Source organism: Passer domesticus, chromosome Z (genome assembly GCF_036417665.1).
Source record: "Passer domesticus isolate bPasDom1 chromosome Z, bPasDom1.hap1, whole genome shotgun sequence".
Taxonomy (NCBI): domain Eukaryota; kingdom Metazoa; phylum Chordata; class Aves; order Passeriformes; family Passeridae; genus Passer; species Passer domesticus.
The window spans coordinates 289188-306903 of record NC_087512.1 but is presented as its reverse complement, the minus strand read 5'-3'; the positions used below and the strand labels follow the sequence as shown (position 1 = coordinate 306903).

Genomic DNA, 17716 nt, shown 5'->3' with positions numbered 1-17716 from the left:
CCTTTTGGACCCTTCATCATCAGGCCACTCACTCTCCAGAGCGCCTGGTATCCCCTTGCAAACAGGTTGTGTATGACAGCACCCAGTTTCCCTACAGATTGGATCCCAAAGGATAACGATCCATTTCTTTCCATGTTGCCATCACAGTGTCTCTGGAGCTCACGGTGTTTTCTGAGCTGCTTTTTGGCACTATCAGGCCAAAAATAAAGTGGAGTTTCCCCCACCCCAGCTACTCCTCCCGCTGCCAGCTTGTGGTGAAGAGGGAAAAAGAAAGGAAGACAGAAAAGAAAGCTCTGGCGTGAGGTGCCTTTGTTCAGGGCAACTTATGCGTGAAATCTTTTTGTCCTTCCTGAAGGAAGGCAAAAGTTGCGGTTGATTTGGGGAAAAAAGAGGCGAGTGCAGCGCTCCGGAGACGGAGGTGCCCCTGTGGGCAGGGGGAGGAGGGTGGGTGGGCAGACCCCGATGGGGATCTGGTGCCGCAGATGTGCTGGTGTCTGTGTCCTCCTTTTCCTCTCTTTTCCTCTGGCCTTGCCTTCTCCTTCTCCAACAAATTCATCAGGTCTTTGACTTTTTCTTTCCAAACCTGCACCTGACGGCTGCGTCCCCTGAGGATGTTTTGTTTGTAGTGTCTTTCCAAATTCCTGTCAAAACCTTCCTGGGAATCGAGGTGTAAATACGCGCGCGTGGTGCAGTTGTACGCGAAGCGGAGGCCCGGCCCGATGGGGCAGTGCCTGCCCTCAGGGCCAGCAGGGTGTCCCGTGTCACCGTGCCGAGCTGGCAGCGGGCACGGCGGGCAGCAGCAGCGCCGGGAGCCGGGGGTGCTGCAGCTTGCACCCAGCGGGACAGCGTTCCCTGCCTGCATGGCTGCCTTTGCCAGAGGCTTTCCTCGGCTTTGGGGGCGGGAGGAGGGGGTTTCTTTGTTAGCTTTCCTGCTGTCTGCCTGCAGCCAGGCCTCCCCCTGCCACAGCCAGGTGCCCTTGCTCCCCAAAGAGGCAGCGGTGGGGTGTCCAGGGATGGCAGGGTGGGACAAACCTGGGCATTGACCTGGCCTGGCTGAGCTTTCCTGCCCAGCATCCTTCTGGTGTGGGCTGTGGCTCCCTTGGGATTATGAAATTTAATTCCTCTCCTCTTTTGTTCTCCGGGGTTGTCTGTAGTGTCCTGCAGCACTCGCACCTGGCACCTGACCCAAACCACGCAGGGAAGGGTGACTTGAGGGTGACAGGACATGGCACAGGCACAGGGAGTTCTCCTCTAAAGCAGCTGGCCAGGGCCTGCAGGTGTCATTTCCACCTGCTTTTAAACAAACACTGCAGGTGTTTTCTTTGGCATTTTGAAACTGCTGCCACAAGCCTGTTCTCTGCAGAGCGAGCAGCTCCATGCCCTCAGGACAGCTTCCAGGGATGGAGGCAGAGCTGGACATGGCCTGGGGGTTCAACCCTCCAGCCCCAGCACCTGGGCCAGCAGAGCCTTCCTCATGTTTACCCGTGGGAGAGGAGGGAAAGGATTTCTCCTATCCCATCCCCAGATTGGGTTCTAGGACTATAAATCCCTGCCTCTGTGCCAGGATGTCTCAAGGATAAATATGTGAGCTGTAGTGGGTATTAGTGGTGGGAAGCACACAGCACGGAGGATCTGGCATGGCTCTGCTCCTGTGCCTGCCATCCTCAGGGACTCATGTGAACTCCTAAAAACACGTGGCAGAATTCCTGCCACTGAGGATGCTGCAGGTCACCTGGAACACGAAACAGCAGTGGGCTGGAAGATGTTCCTGGGGATGTAATTCACCTTAATGAGCAAATACCCTGAGCCTATCAGCGCCCACATTGCCCCACTTTTTATCTTCACGTATTTCACAGGAGTGCAGAATTTGATCCATCACACCAAGCTTCTTGCACTGCATAATTAAATATAGGGAGCATTAAGCAACACTTTTGGCAACTCCTCTGGTGAAGTTTTCCAGTAAAACCTATCAGTGGCCCTGAGCACTTTGGGAAATAATAATAATAATAATAAAGAAGCAGCAGAGGCAGTGGAGTTTTACAGACTCCCAATGCACAAGAAACCATTTTATTTAAAAACAATGCATTCAGTACCGGGTTATGGCACACGAGTCAATGCTGCAGGCACACCCAGCACGGGCTCCCAGGGGAGCTGCCCAGCCCCCTGCCCCCGCGGGACGTGGCACGGTCACGGGCAGCCGGGGCACCCGGAGCTGTGCAGGCAGGCTCAGCCCGGGCTGGGCACGCACAGCCCGTGCCAGCGCCAGCCCTGCCACCAGGCTCTCCGTGCTGCTGAGGCTGCAGCAGCTCCTTCCCAGCGCTCACCTGAGAGCTGCCCGGCCCTTTGTGAACGTCAGCCATTGGAAAATAAACAGTGCTTTTGGTATGGCCCTTACTAACGAACCCTTTATTACAATTATGGCATCTTTTTTTTTTTTTTTGTAATATTTATATTTTTTTATCGAAAACAACTCCATCAGGCATTGAACTGTAGAGCCATTGAAATAAAGACACATTCATTTACAGAAAACCTGCTTTTTCCTATTTGCCCTGTTTTTGCAGCCTCCATTCACAGTCACTCTGTTTCACAAACTCTTGCTTTTTGGCTTGGCCTTACAATTAAACCTGGTAGCCAAATGCCTGTTTTCACATGCCTTGCTACCATTCACCGAGGAGATGCAAGCAACAAAAATAGAGACCCAAGATGTATAAAAGAAGAGAGGACACGTGTATTCCCAATCCTATGTACACCCCCAGCACCTTGGCACCCATCCTGCTGGCAAAGGGCTGGAGAGGGATGTGGCTGCCCCTGGACACTGAGCAGCCCAGGGCCAAGCAGGGTCTCCCAATGGAGGGAGCTGCTCTGGAGGGCTTCTCTGGATTTTGGAGCCTCAAATGTTTTGTACTTACAGGTATTGATCACGCTGCATTAGCTCTGTTGGCTTGTCTAGACATTCAGTCATGGGAAGGAGAGTTCTCCCTGAACCATCAGGAATTCATGCAGGAAGGTTTGGGGCCAAAGAGAGGGAAGGAAGAGGCCAGCTGAGGTGATGCCACTGGCTGTCCTGAGCAGGGAGGGCAGGCCCCAGCACCTTGTAAATAACAATTAAATAAATAATAAAATACTTGCTCAGTAGTGCAAAGGCATTTCTGCTGGACAGAGGCAGCCCAAAGAGCCTCTCCTCCTCAGGCACTGTCTTCTCCATCCCCTGCCATCCTCACCTCTCCCTCAGACCCCACCTGGCAAAACAAAAGCTGTGCACTTTGAGATGCTTTTCCACCTTGCAAAAGAATATTGATACTAAGAAGCAATTTACTTTGGGCTGTGCTGTGCCATCGATCACGGGGCAGAACTCCCCATTAAAATCAATGATTCTGAAATGTTCAATGTGGGTCTGGAGCATCGATGGGGCGTTTTGCTCAAAAATCAATGATGTAATATGGCGTTCTGTCAATAATTTTTCTGTATTCCCATTTCCAAATATTTGCAGTCAGTTTTGTGCTTCCTTCTCTGCTCTTTGTGCTTTTGTAAAGTTCTGGTGGTGATGCCAGGGCTGTGCCCAGGGGGTTGTGCCCCTCTCCAGGACTATGGGAGGTTCCAGAAACTGTGTGGAGCCCACTGTCCTTGCTTTCATGCCAACATAATGATAACAGTTCCCATTTCTTTAATTTGCTGATGAGAAATTATGGTCCCCTCAGGAAACTGGTAAAAGGCCTCTTGATAAAAATGTCTGGTGTTCAGACAAGCCAACAAGAGTAATTTGGGGCTGGGGGTGACCCTTCTGCACCGGTGGGCTTAGGGGTGCTGGGCACTGCTTTAGCATGGACCCCAGTGCCCATGGAAAACAATATCAGAAATTATTCATTCCTGCACTTCACTAATGACCGGTGCAGAGCTCTTCTTTCCCTGTGCAATTTCTGGTTTGGGGCTAAACAATCTGTGTGCTCCAGCACGTGGAGCAGGGTCCCTGCAGGCTCTGCTGGGACCAGGGCTGCCCAGCCACTGCCAGCCCCACGGTTCCCAGAGCTGTGATCCCACATCCCTTGCTGGCACTGGGGGACTCAGTGCAGCACTGGGGCATCACCACTGCACCCCTGTGACTCCAGGAGCACAGGCACTCGAGCTGGACCCTGCTGAGCAAGTGTGAGGAGCACAGGACTGCCCAGAGCCCAGGAACAGTGCCTGGGGCAGCTCTGGACATGGGGCAGCTGCGGGGACCCCACAGCCCTACACAGCCTTTGGAAAAGCAGAGCTGGGGAATGTGGGATAATTCAAGGGGAGGAGAAAGCCAGCAGCTCCTGCTCCACCCCGGGGTGTGGGGGAGAACCCTTCTGGCTGCAGGGCCACAGTGGGCACTAGGCCATGCCTGGGTGTTGTGCTGGAGATCTCCTCCTCATCTCCTATGTCTGACCACAGGCAAAGAAGCTAAGAAAAATCAACCTGTGCCATTTTAAATACTGGATTTTGCATCTTCTTTCATTGTGGGGTCAGTTCTCACTCACAACAGTAAAGTAAAAAATTGTTAAGTACTTGCCAGCATACTCATAAGAAACCCAGTTACTTCCCAGGCTCCTTTATCCTGAGACATAATGGCCAACACTTCCCAGCTGTAAGTGACCCTGTTTTTTGTCCTGTCCCCAAACAGATGGATTTCCTGTGGTGCCAAGGAAATGTCTGCCCTGTCTGCCTTGGGTGCTGCTGGTGATGGGAAAATGGGGACACTGCTCCAGCTGTCTGACTGGTGAGTTAGAGACATAAATGGGGGAATTTGGTCGTGGCATTTCTTCTTCCCTGCACTCCAGCTCTGCTCACTTCCTTCCCTACAAAAAACTGGTTTTTAAACATCCCAGCACCTGGCTTCCATTTTTGCCCATGCTGCCCAAGCAGGGGTATGGGGTTTGGGGCTTTTCTCACCAAAGAGGTCTCCAGAGAAGCCTAATTGCATGAATTGTGGTGGTTCAACTGTAAAATCAAATGGCAGAATGGTATCAGATGGATGGGAATGAACATGCCTCCGTCTGTCTAGTCTGGACTAGGATCTGTCCCGAAAAGAATTAAAACACTGAAGTATTCCAAGAGTGATATAAACACCTAGCTAAGGTATGAGCCACTTTGTGACCTTCTTCTTGTTATTCTTTAAAAAATGTAAAATTCAGTAAATAGGAAATACCCAAGCGGCGGAGGTGAGGATCCACACCGAGGAACTCGCGTGTGCCGACGCGCTGGAGCCCCGAGTGCCTTCCTCCATGGCCAGGCCACGCTGAGCTATGGACAGCAACAGATACAAAAGAAGCAAAACCTCTTAAAAGTAGCATTTCTAGCTCTAATGGGAAGGAGCAATGAAATTATTTAGGGTGTTTAGCAGAACGCTAAAATATGAACAGATATTAAAACAGACTGAGCGGCTCTTCTAGAAATGCAGAATGTTTCAACTTTGCAGCTGCACAAATCGCATCCACAGAACATGATAAAAGCTTCTGCACCGCTAAATATGCTGAAACCCTTGGATGAGCAGTAGCTAAAAAGCATCTTTAATTATGGAAAAGATTCTAGGGTGGGTTTGTTTCCTTTTTAGAATTCTATCTGAAGAATGTTTAATTTGGTTTTGGGCACTTTTTTAGACAATTGTTTGGCACTTCGAGATTTAGGTTCTTAGGCACAATGCGACAAGGTGAGTTTGGCCAGTCCTTCACCGTGCATCCTGTAGAGCAGCTGGAACTCTGCAGGCAGCTGGTGGGACTCCTGCCACTTGGTGGTGAACTTGGTTCCCTTCTTGTCGTAGTAGTGGTAGGGGAGGTCCTCCCGCGTGTTGGGGTCGAAGGCGAAGGGCCAGAAGCCGTAGAGGTGGATCTCGTCGCAGACGGCCGAAGCCAGCGTGTACATGAGGATGCCTGTGCTCAGCCTCTTTGGGGACAGGTGCTTGTTCCTCCAGTACCTGTGGAGACACGGGCGTGACTCTCAGTCTGCTCAGAAGCTACTGGAACTTCAGAACAGCAACCACAAAACCTCAGCGCCTCTGACAACAATGGCCGGACTGTGCCTCCCACATCAGGCTGGAAAAATCAGTTAGGAGATGCATTTGTACAAAGAGATGTATTTGGCCATTAAATGCAAGGCAAGCCCACCCACCTGTTAACGTGCTGCATGATGTTTCCTGGCCAAGCCAGCTGGACCTTCAGCTGCCCTCTGTGCTCAACGAAGAAGTCAACCAGTGTTCTCGTGACCGTCGCCGACGTGTGGAAGAAAAAAGCGGGGATCCAAAGAATGGCCCCATCGAGCTTTTTCAAACTTAAAAAGAAGTTGTTGCGATCCTGAATGGTCAAGAGGTTGTTGTAATACTTCTCCAGGATGCTGGGGTTGAAGGTGGTGAGGTTGGTTTTCCTTCCAACATCTTTCTGGAAAGCCTCAGTTGGAGCAAAATTGCAGCGAAAGACAAAATCCGACTTATCGATTTCCTGCCCGCACTGGCTGCCAGTCAGGATCCCGCTGTTGCCGACCACGGCGCAGATGTTGTAGTGCTTGTTCTGGATGGGAGACACGTCGGGAAGCAGAGACCTGAAGTTGTTGCTGATGGAGAAGACATACTTATGGCTGGAGTAATCGTAGTGCATCAGCTGCCCGATCCGAACGCTGCTCTTGACCAGAGAAAAGTTTTTGATGACGTCAACGTGCTGAAGGATTTCTTGCCTAAAACAAGAGCAAAATAACAGAAAACATGCAGTCCTAATTCCCCTTTTTTGCAGTGGATTTGTTTTCCACCTAGACTTACATTTTTCCCTTTTTTTTTTAAAGTGTACTGAAATAGTTTCCTGATCAACATGGTGCAGTGGCTTTAAAATCAATATAAATAGGTGGGAATGAGGGAGCTGGCTGCTCACCTAGAGCTCCACTTGGATTTACCAGCTGCTCTCTACTGATGCCAGCTCAGGCTGTGCCTGTGCCTCTTGGAATAGTGTCAGGATTAAAATATGGGATTAGGACAAGGGGTGCAGCTCCCATTGCACCCCCAGTCACCCAGCACTGCATCGCCCTGTCTGGGCTGTGACACAGGGTGAGAACAGCTTTCTGCTGGGGCTGTGTGTGCCTCTCATTCCTGCTGCAGCCACAAGGCACGTGAAATAAACCCAGGATAGATATCCAACTGAATTAACAGGAGACAATTTATATATATCTATATTTCTGTTTATGTTTTCATTAACAAGCTTCCCATCACAAAACCAAGCGACAGTCACTGTCTCCATCTCTGCAAATAGAGTTCCTTAATTCATATTTGGGCAAGCACAGCAGCACTTTTAGGAGGGTTATTAGGGATACTTACAAAGCAAACAAAACCAACCCTGCTTGGGAATTTCCCTCGCAGGGCATAAAATTAGAAACTGAATAGGACTTTATTTACTTATGTTTATGGAAAACAAACAACCATTCCTCCAGCTCACATCCTCCAATGTCTGAGCATTAATGGAGTCCCACTGGGTGCCCTAATTATGGGTTCTGGCTGACGGACAAGTGCAAAGGCAGCTCCTTGAGGCCTCAGCTAAAATCATCAGAGGGGTGGCACAGGAACAGCCCTATGGAGCTGCTGGTGCCAGCGATGGAGCAACACTGGGGGCGGCCACTGTCACACAGCCTGGGGGTCCTGGGGAGAAGGTGGGACTAAGTGCCACCTCCTCTCTGTACCCACGGCTGCTGAGGGCAGTGTGGCAGCACTGGAAGGGAGTTACTTGTCCTGCTGCCCTTGGACCGTGGCCTGAAGGGAGGAGAAAAGCCCAAACCCTGCTCTGAGCGGTGCGGAGCACCTGCACAGAGCCAGATTCCTGCTCCCCAGGTGGGACCCGTGAGCAGAGCCACCAGCAGGCATCTGTCAGGACAAAACGACTGTCCAAGGTGGCAGTAGCTGTCTTAAACGGCTACATGGTTTTATTGTCCTTTATAGAAATGCTGGATCTGTGTAACCAGCAAACAGAGGTATGTATAGAGTACAGAGCTCTGTGCCTGCCCCCGCAGCTGCAGGCAGCAGCAGCCCTGCACTTGCTCAGAGCTGCCAGCAGCTGGGAAGTTTCTGTGTGCCTCTGGCCTCCATGAACACAGCCCTTCACGGCTGTGACAGGCCAAAGGGTTTCCACTCCTAAAGCACAGCTATTTATCCTGGAGCAGTGACAATTCCACCTGCACGCCAGGAAACTGGGTCACGTCCCAGTGCAATGATGTGCCTTGCAGCCTGGTGTCCTGCTCCGAAATAATCAAGTCTTTGGGGAAGGACAGCTGCAAGTGTCTGGGGAAAAGCTCTGGCTCAGCCTTTGTCTGCTCCTCGGATGTGGGGGTGCTCAGCACTCCCTCAGCTGCCCGTGGGCAGGGCACAGCCGGGCTGTGCCCAGCTCCCTGCTCACCTCTGGTGGGCGAAGGCGCTCCGGTTGAACACCCACTTGGAGGGCTTGTCCTGCAGCTCCTGGCCCAGGGAGTTGGTGATGGGCACGAACGAGGGGTCCAGGAACTTCAGTGCAAACTGGGACCTGGAGGCGGGCACAGACACCAAAACGTGTACACACGTGGGGACACATGGGGACACAGGGACATGGGGACACATGGAGACACAGAGACATGGGGACACATGGAGGCACAGGGACAGCAACTTCAACACATGAGGACACATGGAGACACAGAGACAGCAACTTACACACATGGGGACACATGGAGACACAGGGACATGGAGACACAGAGACAGCAACTTACACACATGGGGACACATGGAGACACAGGGACATGGAGACACAGAGACAGCAACTTACACACATGGGGACACATGGAGACACAGGGACATGGAGACACAGAGACAGCAACTTACACACATGGGGACACATGGAGACACAGGGACATGGAGACACAGAGACAGCAACTTACACACACGGGGACACACAGAAACACAGGGACATGGGGACACATGGAGACGCAGAGACATGGGGACACACAGAGACAGAAACAGCAACTTACACACATGGGGACATCCATGCACACACACAGGGACACATGGAGGTACAGAGACAGCAACTTAACACATGGAGACATCTGTGCACAGACATGGAGACACATGGAGACACAGAGACAGCAACTTACACCCATGGGGACATCCATGCACAGACATGAAGACACATGGAGACACAGAGACAGCAACTTACACCCATGGGGACACACAGAGACACAGGGACAGCAACTTACACACATGGAGACACACGGAGATACAGACGCATGGAGACACAGAGACAGCCATGTACACACATGGGGACACACGGAAGCATAGAGATACATGGAGACCCACCCACACACACGGAAACACCCGTGTGCAGACATGGGGACACATGGAGACACCCACACACACACATGGAGACAGACACCCGTGCACACACACGGACACCCGTGTGCAGACATGGGGACACATGGAGACACCCACCCACGCACACACACGGAGACACACAGACACATCCATGCAGCACACGTGAGGACGCCCACGCAGACACAGCGATACCCACACAAGGCACACACAAGGCACACACAAGGCACACACAGGGCACACACAAGGCACACGCAGACCCCCCCCGCCCCGGCCGGACCCGCAGCCCGTTACCGGCCGCCATCAGCACCACGGAGAGCGCCGGGCGCCGCCGGGGCCGCGCCGCTCCGGGTCCCCCCCGCCAGCCCCGGGCCGCCGCTGCCGGCTGTGCCCGGCCCCGCTGCCGCGTCCCCCCGCCGGGCCGGGCCGGGCCGGGCCGGGCCGGGCCGGGCCGGGCCGGGCCGCGCTCACCGGAATCCCGCGTGGAACATGTACATGCGGGGCCCGGCGGCGCGGGGCGCCCCGAAGATGTTGTCCTTCTTGAGCGAGACGTAGCTGATGAGGGACAGGATGAGCAGCGCCACGCTGAGCATGACGAGCCCCAGCACGCTGGCCAGCCGCACCATCTTGCAGCTCCGCATGCCGGAGGCGGCCCCGCGGCTGGGCGGGTGCGGGGCGGCCGCGCCGCTGCTCTGGGGGCGGCGGCGGGGCCGGGGCCGGGCCGGCTCCGCCGCGCTCGCGGGAAAATGGAGGCACGGCCCGCCGAAATGGCAGCCGCGAGCGCCCGCACGGCCCCGCTCGGCCCCGCACGGCCCCGCACGGCGCCCCGCGCCGCGGCAGCGCGGCCCGGGGACCCCCGGCAGGCCCTGTGCCGGCCCCGGCCCCGCGTGCCCACCAACACCGGCTTCCCCTCCACGTCCCCAGTGTGCCCTCTAAAGCCCCAGTGCCCCCCAAGGGCCCCGGGGCTGCTCCGCAGCAGTTCCCTCCCCAGCGTGCCCACCCTGATGTCCCCAGTGCTCCCCCAGCAACCCTGAGGCGGCCAGACCACCCTCCCCACTGCCTTGGGGTGCCCAAGTGACCCCCCAAAGGCCTTGTGTGGCCCAGCCTGGCAGCCACAGGGACCCCATGGAGCCCCCAAATATGTGTGAGGGCTGAGCATGGGGACCCTGTGCCTCTGCTGGGGACCCTGTGTGTCTGCTGGGGACCCTGTGTGTCTGCTGGGGACCCTGTGCTTCTGGGAACCCTGTGTGTCTGCTGGGGACCCTGTGCTTCTGGGAACCCTGTGCCTCTGCTAGGGACCCTGTGCCTCTGCTGGGGACCCTGTGCCTCTGCTGGGAACCCTGTGCCTCTGCTAGGGACCCTGTGCCTCTGCTGGGGACCCTGTGCCTCTGCTAGGGACCCTGTGCCTCTGCTGGGGACCCTGTGTGCCTGCTGGGGACCCTGTGCCTCTGCTGGGGACCCTGTGCCTCTGGGGACCCTGTGCTTCTGGGGACCCTGTGTCTCTGCTGGGGACCCTGTGTGCCTGCTGGGGACCCTGTTCCTCTGCTGGGGACCCTGTGTGTCTGCTGGGGACCCTGTGTGTCTGCTGGGGACCCTGTGTCTCTGCTAGGGACTCTGTTCCTCTGCCGGGGACCCTGTGTGTCTGCTGGGGACCCTGTGCCTCTGCCTGGGACCCTGTGTGTCTGCTGGGGACCCTGTGCTTCTGGGGACCCTGTGCCTCTGCCGGGGACCCTGTGTGTCTGCTGGGGACCCTGTGTCTCTGCTAGGGACCCTGTGCCTCTGCTAGGGACCCTGTGTGTCTGCTGGGGACCCTGTGCTTCTGGGAACCCTGTGTGTCTGCTGGGGACCCTGTGTGTCTGCTGGGGACCCTGTGCCTCTGCTAGGGACTCTGTTCCTCTGCCGGGGACCCTGTGTGTCTGCTGGGGACCCTGTGCCTCTGCTGGGGACCCTGTGCTTCTGGGAACCCTGTGTGTCTGCTGGGGACCCTGTGTGTCTGCTGGGGACCCTGTGCCTCTGCTAGGGACTCTGTTCCTCTGCCGGGGACCCTGTGTGTCTGCTGGGGACCCTGTGTGCCTGCTGGGGACCCTGTGTGTCTGCTGGGGACCCTGTGCTTCTGGGAACCCTGTGTCTCTGCTGGGGACCCTGTGCCTCTGCTGGAGACCCGTTCCTCTGTTGGGGGACCATGTCTGGGTGGGTGCACGGCATGCCCACTCCCATTGATTTCCCTGTGACACCGTGGATCCCAGGTGGCATGTATGGAGCTGTTGGAGCCTGTGCTGGGCAGTGCATGCCCTGAGCTGGCTCACAAGATCCCTCGCTCTTTAAAAGCCTGGTGTTTGGAGCACGGGTCATTGAACTGCCCCCCAAACCGCAGAGCAAATCCCGTGTGAGCTCCAAGAGAGCCTTCTGCACTCCCAGGGATGCCTCTCATGAACGAGACCCCTGCGTGCTGCAGCACTCTCAGTGTTTCTTCAAACTCCATTTTTCCCCTCACAAAGGTCCCCCCCCAGCCCACTCTGCCTCCAAGCCCCGAGTTCACTGAAGTGCCTCATAAATAATAGATGCTGTCTTTGTAGCCCCGTCCTTGCTCTGGGCTATTTCCTACTGCTCTCCACGCACGGAGCTCTCTTTGAAGAGCAGGAACACGAGGAGCTGGCAGGGCTGGGGTTTGCATCAGCGTGGTTCTTCCTCCTGCAGTGGGAGTTGGGCCTGGGGTCTATATCCCACTGCTGCGGGATGCCTGTGGCTTTAGTGGAGAGAGAAAAGGCTGGGAATGCAGGAAATAGCAGAGGTTTGACACAGGACAGAGGCATTTTTTGTGGCTGCCACCTGATGTCTGTCACTGTCCGTCCAGTGCATGGTGTCCCCAGCTTCAACATGGATGGTGCTGTCCCAGAGAAACCCAAGGCTTCCCAGGATAAACCAACTGCAGGCTTGTGCTTTAAATATTTCAGAAATCAGTTCTATAACATTTCATGTTGCCTCCTGTAATTTCTGACCTTGAGTCCTGGGGGCAGGAACAAACCCCAGAGTACGATTGTGCAGCCCTGGTGTCACAGTCCTGTCCATTCTCCTGGCTTTTCTCTTACAGGAGAGTTCACAGCTGCTGGACTGGGAGAGACCATTCAGTTCCAAGGCCCTGCCATGGACACCTTCCTCTGGACCAGGTTGCTCCAGCCCCCATCCAAGAGAAGCAGCACTACTGCAGTGTCACCACTTTTGGGGACAGCTCAGCTGGAGCAAGGACACTGATGGCACTTTGATCCTGTGTTTGAACCCATTTTCCCCCTGACTCTGCCCATGAAAAAAAGAGATTTGGGAGGACCTCAAGAAGGTATTTTTGTAAGAAATGTTTAAACCCTGCCGTGTGCTGCAGCCTCTCCCCTGACCCTCAGTGAGCTCCAGCCCCACCAACAAGTTGCAGTGGAAACAAAGGCAGTTCTTGCTTCAGATTCTTCAGAGATAGCAATATGTCAGGAGCCCCTGGAGAGGCCGAAAGTAAATGAATCAGTGCTAGAAAGTGAAGGATATCATCCGTGCTGAATGGTGAAAAGGAGTCCTGAACAGTATCTTCATTGATTTTCCTGTAATTGACACAGAGCTCGGCTCGCCGCAGGCTGCGGCAGGAGCGGGGAGGCCCAGGTACTGCTCCTGCCTCAATTAGGCAGCTCGGGGCTGGGAGGGGCACAGGGAGCTCTGCAAGCAGCCCTGAGGACAAGGGGCAGCTTGGAAGGACGTGTCCCAGGCTGTCAGCAGCCTCTCATCAGTCCTGGGACAGCCCCAGGAGCACCGAGCCCTCAGCTGGTGAGAAACACCTCCCTAAAGTCAGGGACATCCAGCAGTGGCATGGCAGGGAACGTGGTTAGCTGAGCTCTGAGGCTCCCCAAGGAGAAATGTGTGAAACCCCTCAGCTGGGCAGCAGGACAGACCCCGCTGGCAGGGCACCCATGGGCAGAGTCCCTGGCAGCAGGGGTGGCACTGCAGCAGGGATGGTCCCATCGAGGAGAGGCACCACACAAAGGGATCCAGGAGCATCCATCACTTCACAGCCCAGCAGAGGAACCCCCTGTCAGGTTAGGAAAGGTTCCCGCTTTTGACTTATTCATGCAAAAGGTACATGGTCTTTATATCAGCACAGGAAACTTGTGCTTTGAAGATTTGCCCCCACTGCAATCCACTTTTTCCAGGCTATCTTTGCAATTTCCCTCCCTCCTTTGAAGCTGGCGTTTGGGGTCTCCAAGCATAAGGGGGTCTCGCTCTGCCTCACAGCTCTCCAAGTGCTTTTAAAGTCTCTTTAAAACCAGGTGCTTGTCAGCCTGCTGGGGTGTGAAAATCCATGAATTTATTACCACGGGCATTCTCCCTCCTCGGCTGCTGGATTTGCTTGGACTGCAAAGGTATTCCCGGGGGAAGGGTGTGAGGAGTGAGCTCCTGCCACCCCGCAGGGCTCGGGAACCATCACACCCCAGCCCTTAGGGCAGTGGGAGCAGAAGGGGAGGCAGGAGCCAGCGACAAACGGGGGGGCACAGAGGGGACACTGCTGTGTGTCCCCGGGCGTGCCGGGGGCCAGGCTGGAACCAGGTGGGATCCCAGTGGGACCCGTGCACAACCAGGTGGGACTGCAGTGGGACCCTGGCAGGAGCCAGGCGGGATCCAGGAGGGTCCAGGCAGGAGCCAGGCGGGATCCAGGAGGGGTCCAGGCGGGACCTCGCCCGCCTGAGCCCCGCGGTTTCCCTGAGTCACTCCCTGCCTGCCCGGAGCCCCGCGTTCCTGCTGATGCAGCGCCGGGGTCACTAAATGCTTTGTTGAACGCCTGCCCGCGTGTGCCTAAGTGCTTTCAGCCTGGGTGGCTGCTGAATCGGGTTTCCTGGGACAATTATTTTGAACATAAGTACCCAAAGTCTGTTCGAGTCCTTTTCTAAGTGCTTACGTTATTTTGTTTTAAAAACCTGGCGTTGCATCCTTATCCCTGTGGTCAGAGCCATCGTAGAGATGTGCTTATTTTAATTATATTTGGAAAAATGCTTGCTGGGCACAACGGGCACGTCTCTCCTCCTGACTCTAAAACTTCTCTCAGCCTGTGAGCTCTCACCCTTCTGGCAGTGCCAGGAGCCTGCCAAGCTCCAGGCATGGGGTCACATCCCATCAGGAATATTTGGGAATTCAGTCCCAAGCCTCAGTGGGAAACAGTGGGAATAATCCTGGTGTGCCCTTGAGGAGGGATTGGGGCGTGTGTTGCTACCTCCTCCACTCACTGCTGCTTTTAGTGCAGGTCCAGGGTTAGTTAAGCCAGGCCTGGCAAGGCTGGCAGCTGAAGGGGGTTCCTGGGGCTCAGGAGAACACAGACAGCTGCCTCTAGAACAGGGAAATTGCCAGTTCCCAGGTTATTATTCACTCTTCACCTGCTTAAACCACCATGATTTTACAAAAGGCTTCAGCATTTAAGCTCATCATTTCTTTTAATAGTTTGTTACCTTTTAAAACCACCCCACCACCTGCTCTGTTGCGCTGTGTTTATGTCTCCCGTGCCAATTGCTTCACCTCCTTCCCAAGGAAACTGGAGGGATCCCAGAGTGGGGAGCTGGTTCCAGAGGCTCCTGTGTGTAGTGAAAAGAGCTGATGAGCCCAGGCTGGGGGCACCAGGGGCTGCGTGGCACTGCAGGGCTCGTGGCACTGCAGGGGCTGCGTGGCACTGCAGGGCTCGTGGCACTGCAGGGCCCATGGCACTGCAGGGGCTCGTGGCACTGCAGGGGCCCATGGCACTGCAGGGCTCGTGGCACTGCAGGGCTCATGGCACTGCAGGGCCCATGGCACTGCAGGGCTCGTGGCACTGCAGGGCTCATGGCACTGCAGGGCCCGTGGCACTGCAGGGCTCGTGGCACTGCAGGGCTCATGGCACTGCAGGGCCCATGGCACTGCAGGGCTCGTGGCACTGCAGGGCTCATGGCACTGCAGGGCCCATGGCACTGCAGGGCTCATGGCACTGCAGGGGCCCATGGCACTGCAGGGGCTGCGTGGCACTGCAGGGCTCATGGCACTGCAGGGCCCATGGCACTGCAGGGGCCCATGGCACTGCAGGGCCCATGGCACTGCAGGGCTCGTGGCACTGCAGGGCTCATGGCACTGCAGGGCTCATGGCACTGCAGGGGCTGTGTGGCACTGCAGGGCTCATGGCACTGCAGGGCTCGTGGCACTGCAGGGCTCATGGCACTGCAGGGCTCGTGGCACTGCAGGGGCCCATGGCACTGCAGGGGCTGCGTGGCACTGCAGGGCTCGTGGCACTGCAGGGGCTGTGTGGCACTGCAGGGGCTGTGTGGCACTGCAGGGCTCGTGGCACTGCAGGGCCCATGGCACTGCAGGGCTCATGGCACTGCAGGGGCTGTGTGGCACTGCAGGGCTCGTGGCACTGCAGGGCCCGTGGCACTGCAGGGCTCATGGCACTGCAGGGCTCGTGGCACTGCAGGGGCCCATGGCACTGCAGGGCTCGTGGCACTGCAGGGGCCCATGGCACTGCAGGGCTCGTGGCACTGCAGGGCTCATGGCACTGCAGGGCTCGTGGCACTGCAGGGGCTGCGTGGCACTGCAGGGGCTGCGTGGCACTGCAGGGCTCGTGGCACTGCAGGGCTCATGGCACTGCAGGGCTCATGGCACTGCAGGGCTCATGGCACTGCAGGGCTCATGGCACTGCAGGGGCTCATGGCACTGCAGGGCTCATGGCACTGCAGGGCTCGTGGCACTGCAGGGGCTCATGGCACTGCAGGGCTCGTGGCACTGCAGGGGCCCATGGCACTGCAGGGGCTCATGGCACTGCAAGGCTCATGGCACTGCAGGGCTCATGGCACTGCAGGGCTCGTGGCACTGCAGGGCTCATGGCTCTGCAGGGCTCGTGGCACTGCCGGGCTCGTGGCACTGCAGGGCTCGTGGCACTGCCGGGCTCGTGGCACTGCAGGGGCCCATGGCACTGCAGGGGCCCATGGCACTGCCGGGCTCATGGCACTGCCGGGCTCATGGCACTGCAGGGCCCGTGTGGCACTGCAGGGGCTGTGTGGCACTGCAGGGCTGCGTGGCACTGCAGGGCTCGTGGCACTGCAGGGGCTGTGTGGCACTGCAGGGCCCATGGCACTGCAGGGGCTGTGTGGCACTGCAGGGCCCATGGCACTGCAGGGGCTGCGTGGCACTGCTGCTGCCCAAGCTGCCGCCGTGCCCCCCCGGGCTGGCACACGGCCGATCCCTCGGGATGTGCCCGCCTGCCTGGGGCAGCCAGCCCACTGTGGGAAATCCCAGTGAAGGAGCTAGAGCTGGGAAGAGTGCAGAGAGATGAGTGGTGTGCATGCAGCTGAGCTTCCTGCAGATTACTCGTCTTCAGACCTAATCCTCCGCGCCGGGGAAAAACCCCAAATCTCTTCATTTTTTAATGGAGCGATTATCGCAGACTGCGGAATGATTGTGTAAAAATTAATCCTGGGGGATGAGATGAGGTTTGGAGCTGCACTGTGGTGCTGGCCAGAAGCTGGTAAACAAACCTTTCCCGCAGTGAGGGCACTAAGCTCCAGTGGCTCCCTTGTTTTCCCTGCTCCTTACCCAGGGCTCCGGCTGGATGCAGGAGCAGCACAGCATGGCATGGCCAGAGATACCCACAGGCCCAGGTCCCCAGAGGCTTGCCAGGGCTTCCCTGAGGTGGGAGGGGACTGGGGGGGCTTTGGCAGGACAGCTGGGGACACGGCAGCGGCGGGACCGGGCCGGCACGCCCGGCTCCATGCTCAGGGCTCGGGTTCAAGAAGGTGCTCAGCCCAGCATTAGGAGAGCGCCGTCCCCATCCCGCTGCCAAGCGTGATGGATCTGTAACTATTCTGAAGCCATCCATGAATATTGCATGTGGATCCACTTATTGGAGCCTCCCCTGCACGGCTGCCTGGGCCTGTCAGGAAATGCAAGCCAGGGAGGAATAGTTGGGGATCAGCCCTTTTGGTGCCAGCAGGAAAGGCTTGGGGGGGAGAGGCAGGGGCACTGCCAGGGAGGGGGCTCTGGGCTGATTTAAATCCCTGGAAGGGAACAGCACGTGGCTTTGGGGGAGCTGCCTGCTGGCAGAGCCCTGGGCAGGAGCAAAGGGACAGGGAGCACCAGCTCAGCCCTGGAGCCACTGCAGGGAGAGGTGACAGTGCCTTGAGCCCTGCTTGCAGCCTTCTGCCGTGTTTCTCAACCCCAAAGCAGAGGCAGGGCACCCAGCTGTGGTGGCAGAGCCCCGCTGGCATGCACACGGGATGAACAGGGGCAGAAGTGCCCGTGGAAAAGCAGCTCTGCAGTGGTTCACTCAGTCAGGAGCTGGGCATTAAGCTGGGTTAATTTTATGCATTAATCAACAGGAGAGGGAACGTTTTACTTTGCCTGCAC

General features: G+C 56.6%; 1 protein-coding gene across 1 annotated transcript; it reads right to left on the bottom strand.

Moving 5' to 3' along the window:
• Positions 1 to 5508: 5508 nt before the first annotated feature.
• On the bottom strand, positions 5509 to 10082 carry LOC135289720 (alpha-N-acetylneuraminate alpha-2,8-sialyltransferase ST8SIA3-like). The gene is made up of 4 exons (XM_064403560.1): positions 9797 to 10082; positions 8388 to 8510; positions 6130 to 6687; positions 5509 to 5935 (listed from the first exon to the last, which is right to left on the bottom strand). The coding sequence occupies exons 1-4, from the start codon at positions 9964 to 9966 to the stop codon at positions 5653 to 5655; spliced, it is 1134 nt and encodes a 377-aa protein (XP_064259630.1). The 5' UTR covers positions 9967 to 10082; the 3' UTR covers positions 5509 to 5652.
• Positions 10083 to 17716: the final 7634 nt, after the last annotated feature.

Bases quoted from the DNA above. Each gene is read 5' to 3' on its own strand.
- LOC135289720 (XM_064403560.1), bottom strand. From the start codon at position 9,966: ATGCGGAGCTGCAAGATGGTGCGGCTGGCCAGCGTGCTGGGGCTCGTC. The intron at 8,511-9,796 runs GTGAGCGCGGCC...GCCCGCCTCCAG, and splicing joins ATGTTCCACGCGGGATTCCG to GTCCCAGTTTGCACTGAAGT. The intron at 5,936-6,129 runs GTGGGTGGGCTT...GTGTCTCCACAG, and splicing joins ATCATGCAGCACGTTAACAG to GTACTGGAGGAACAAGCACC.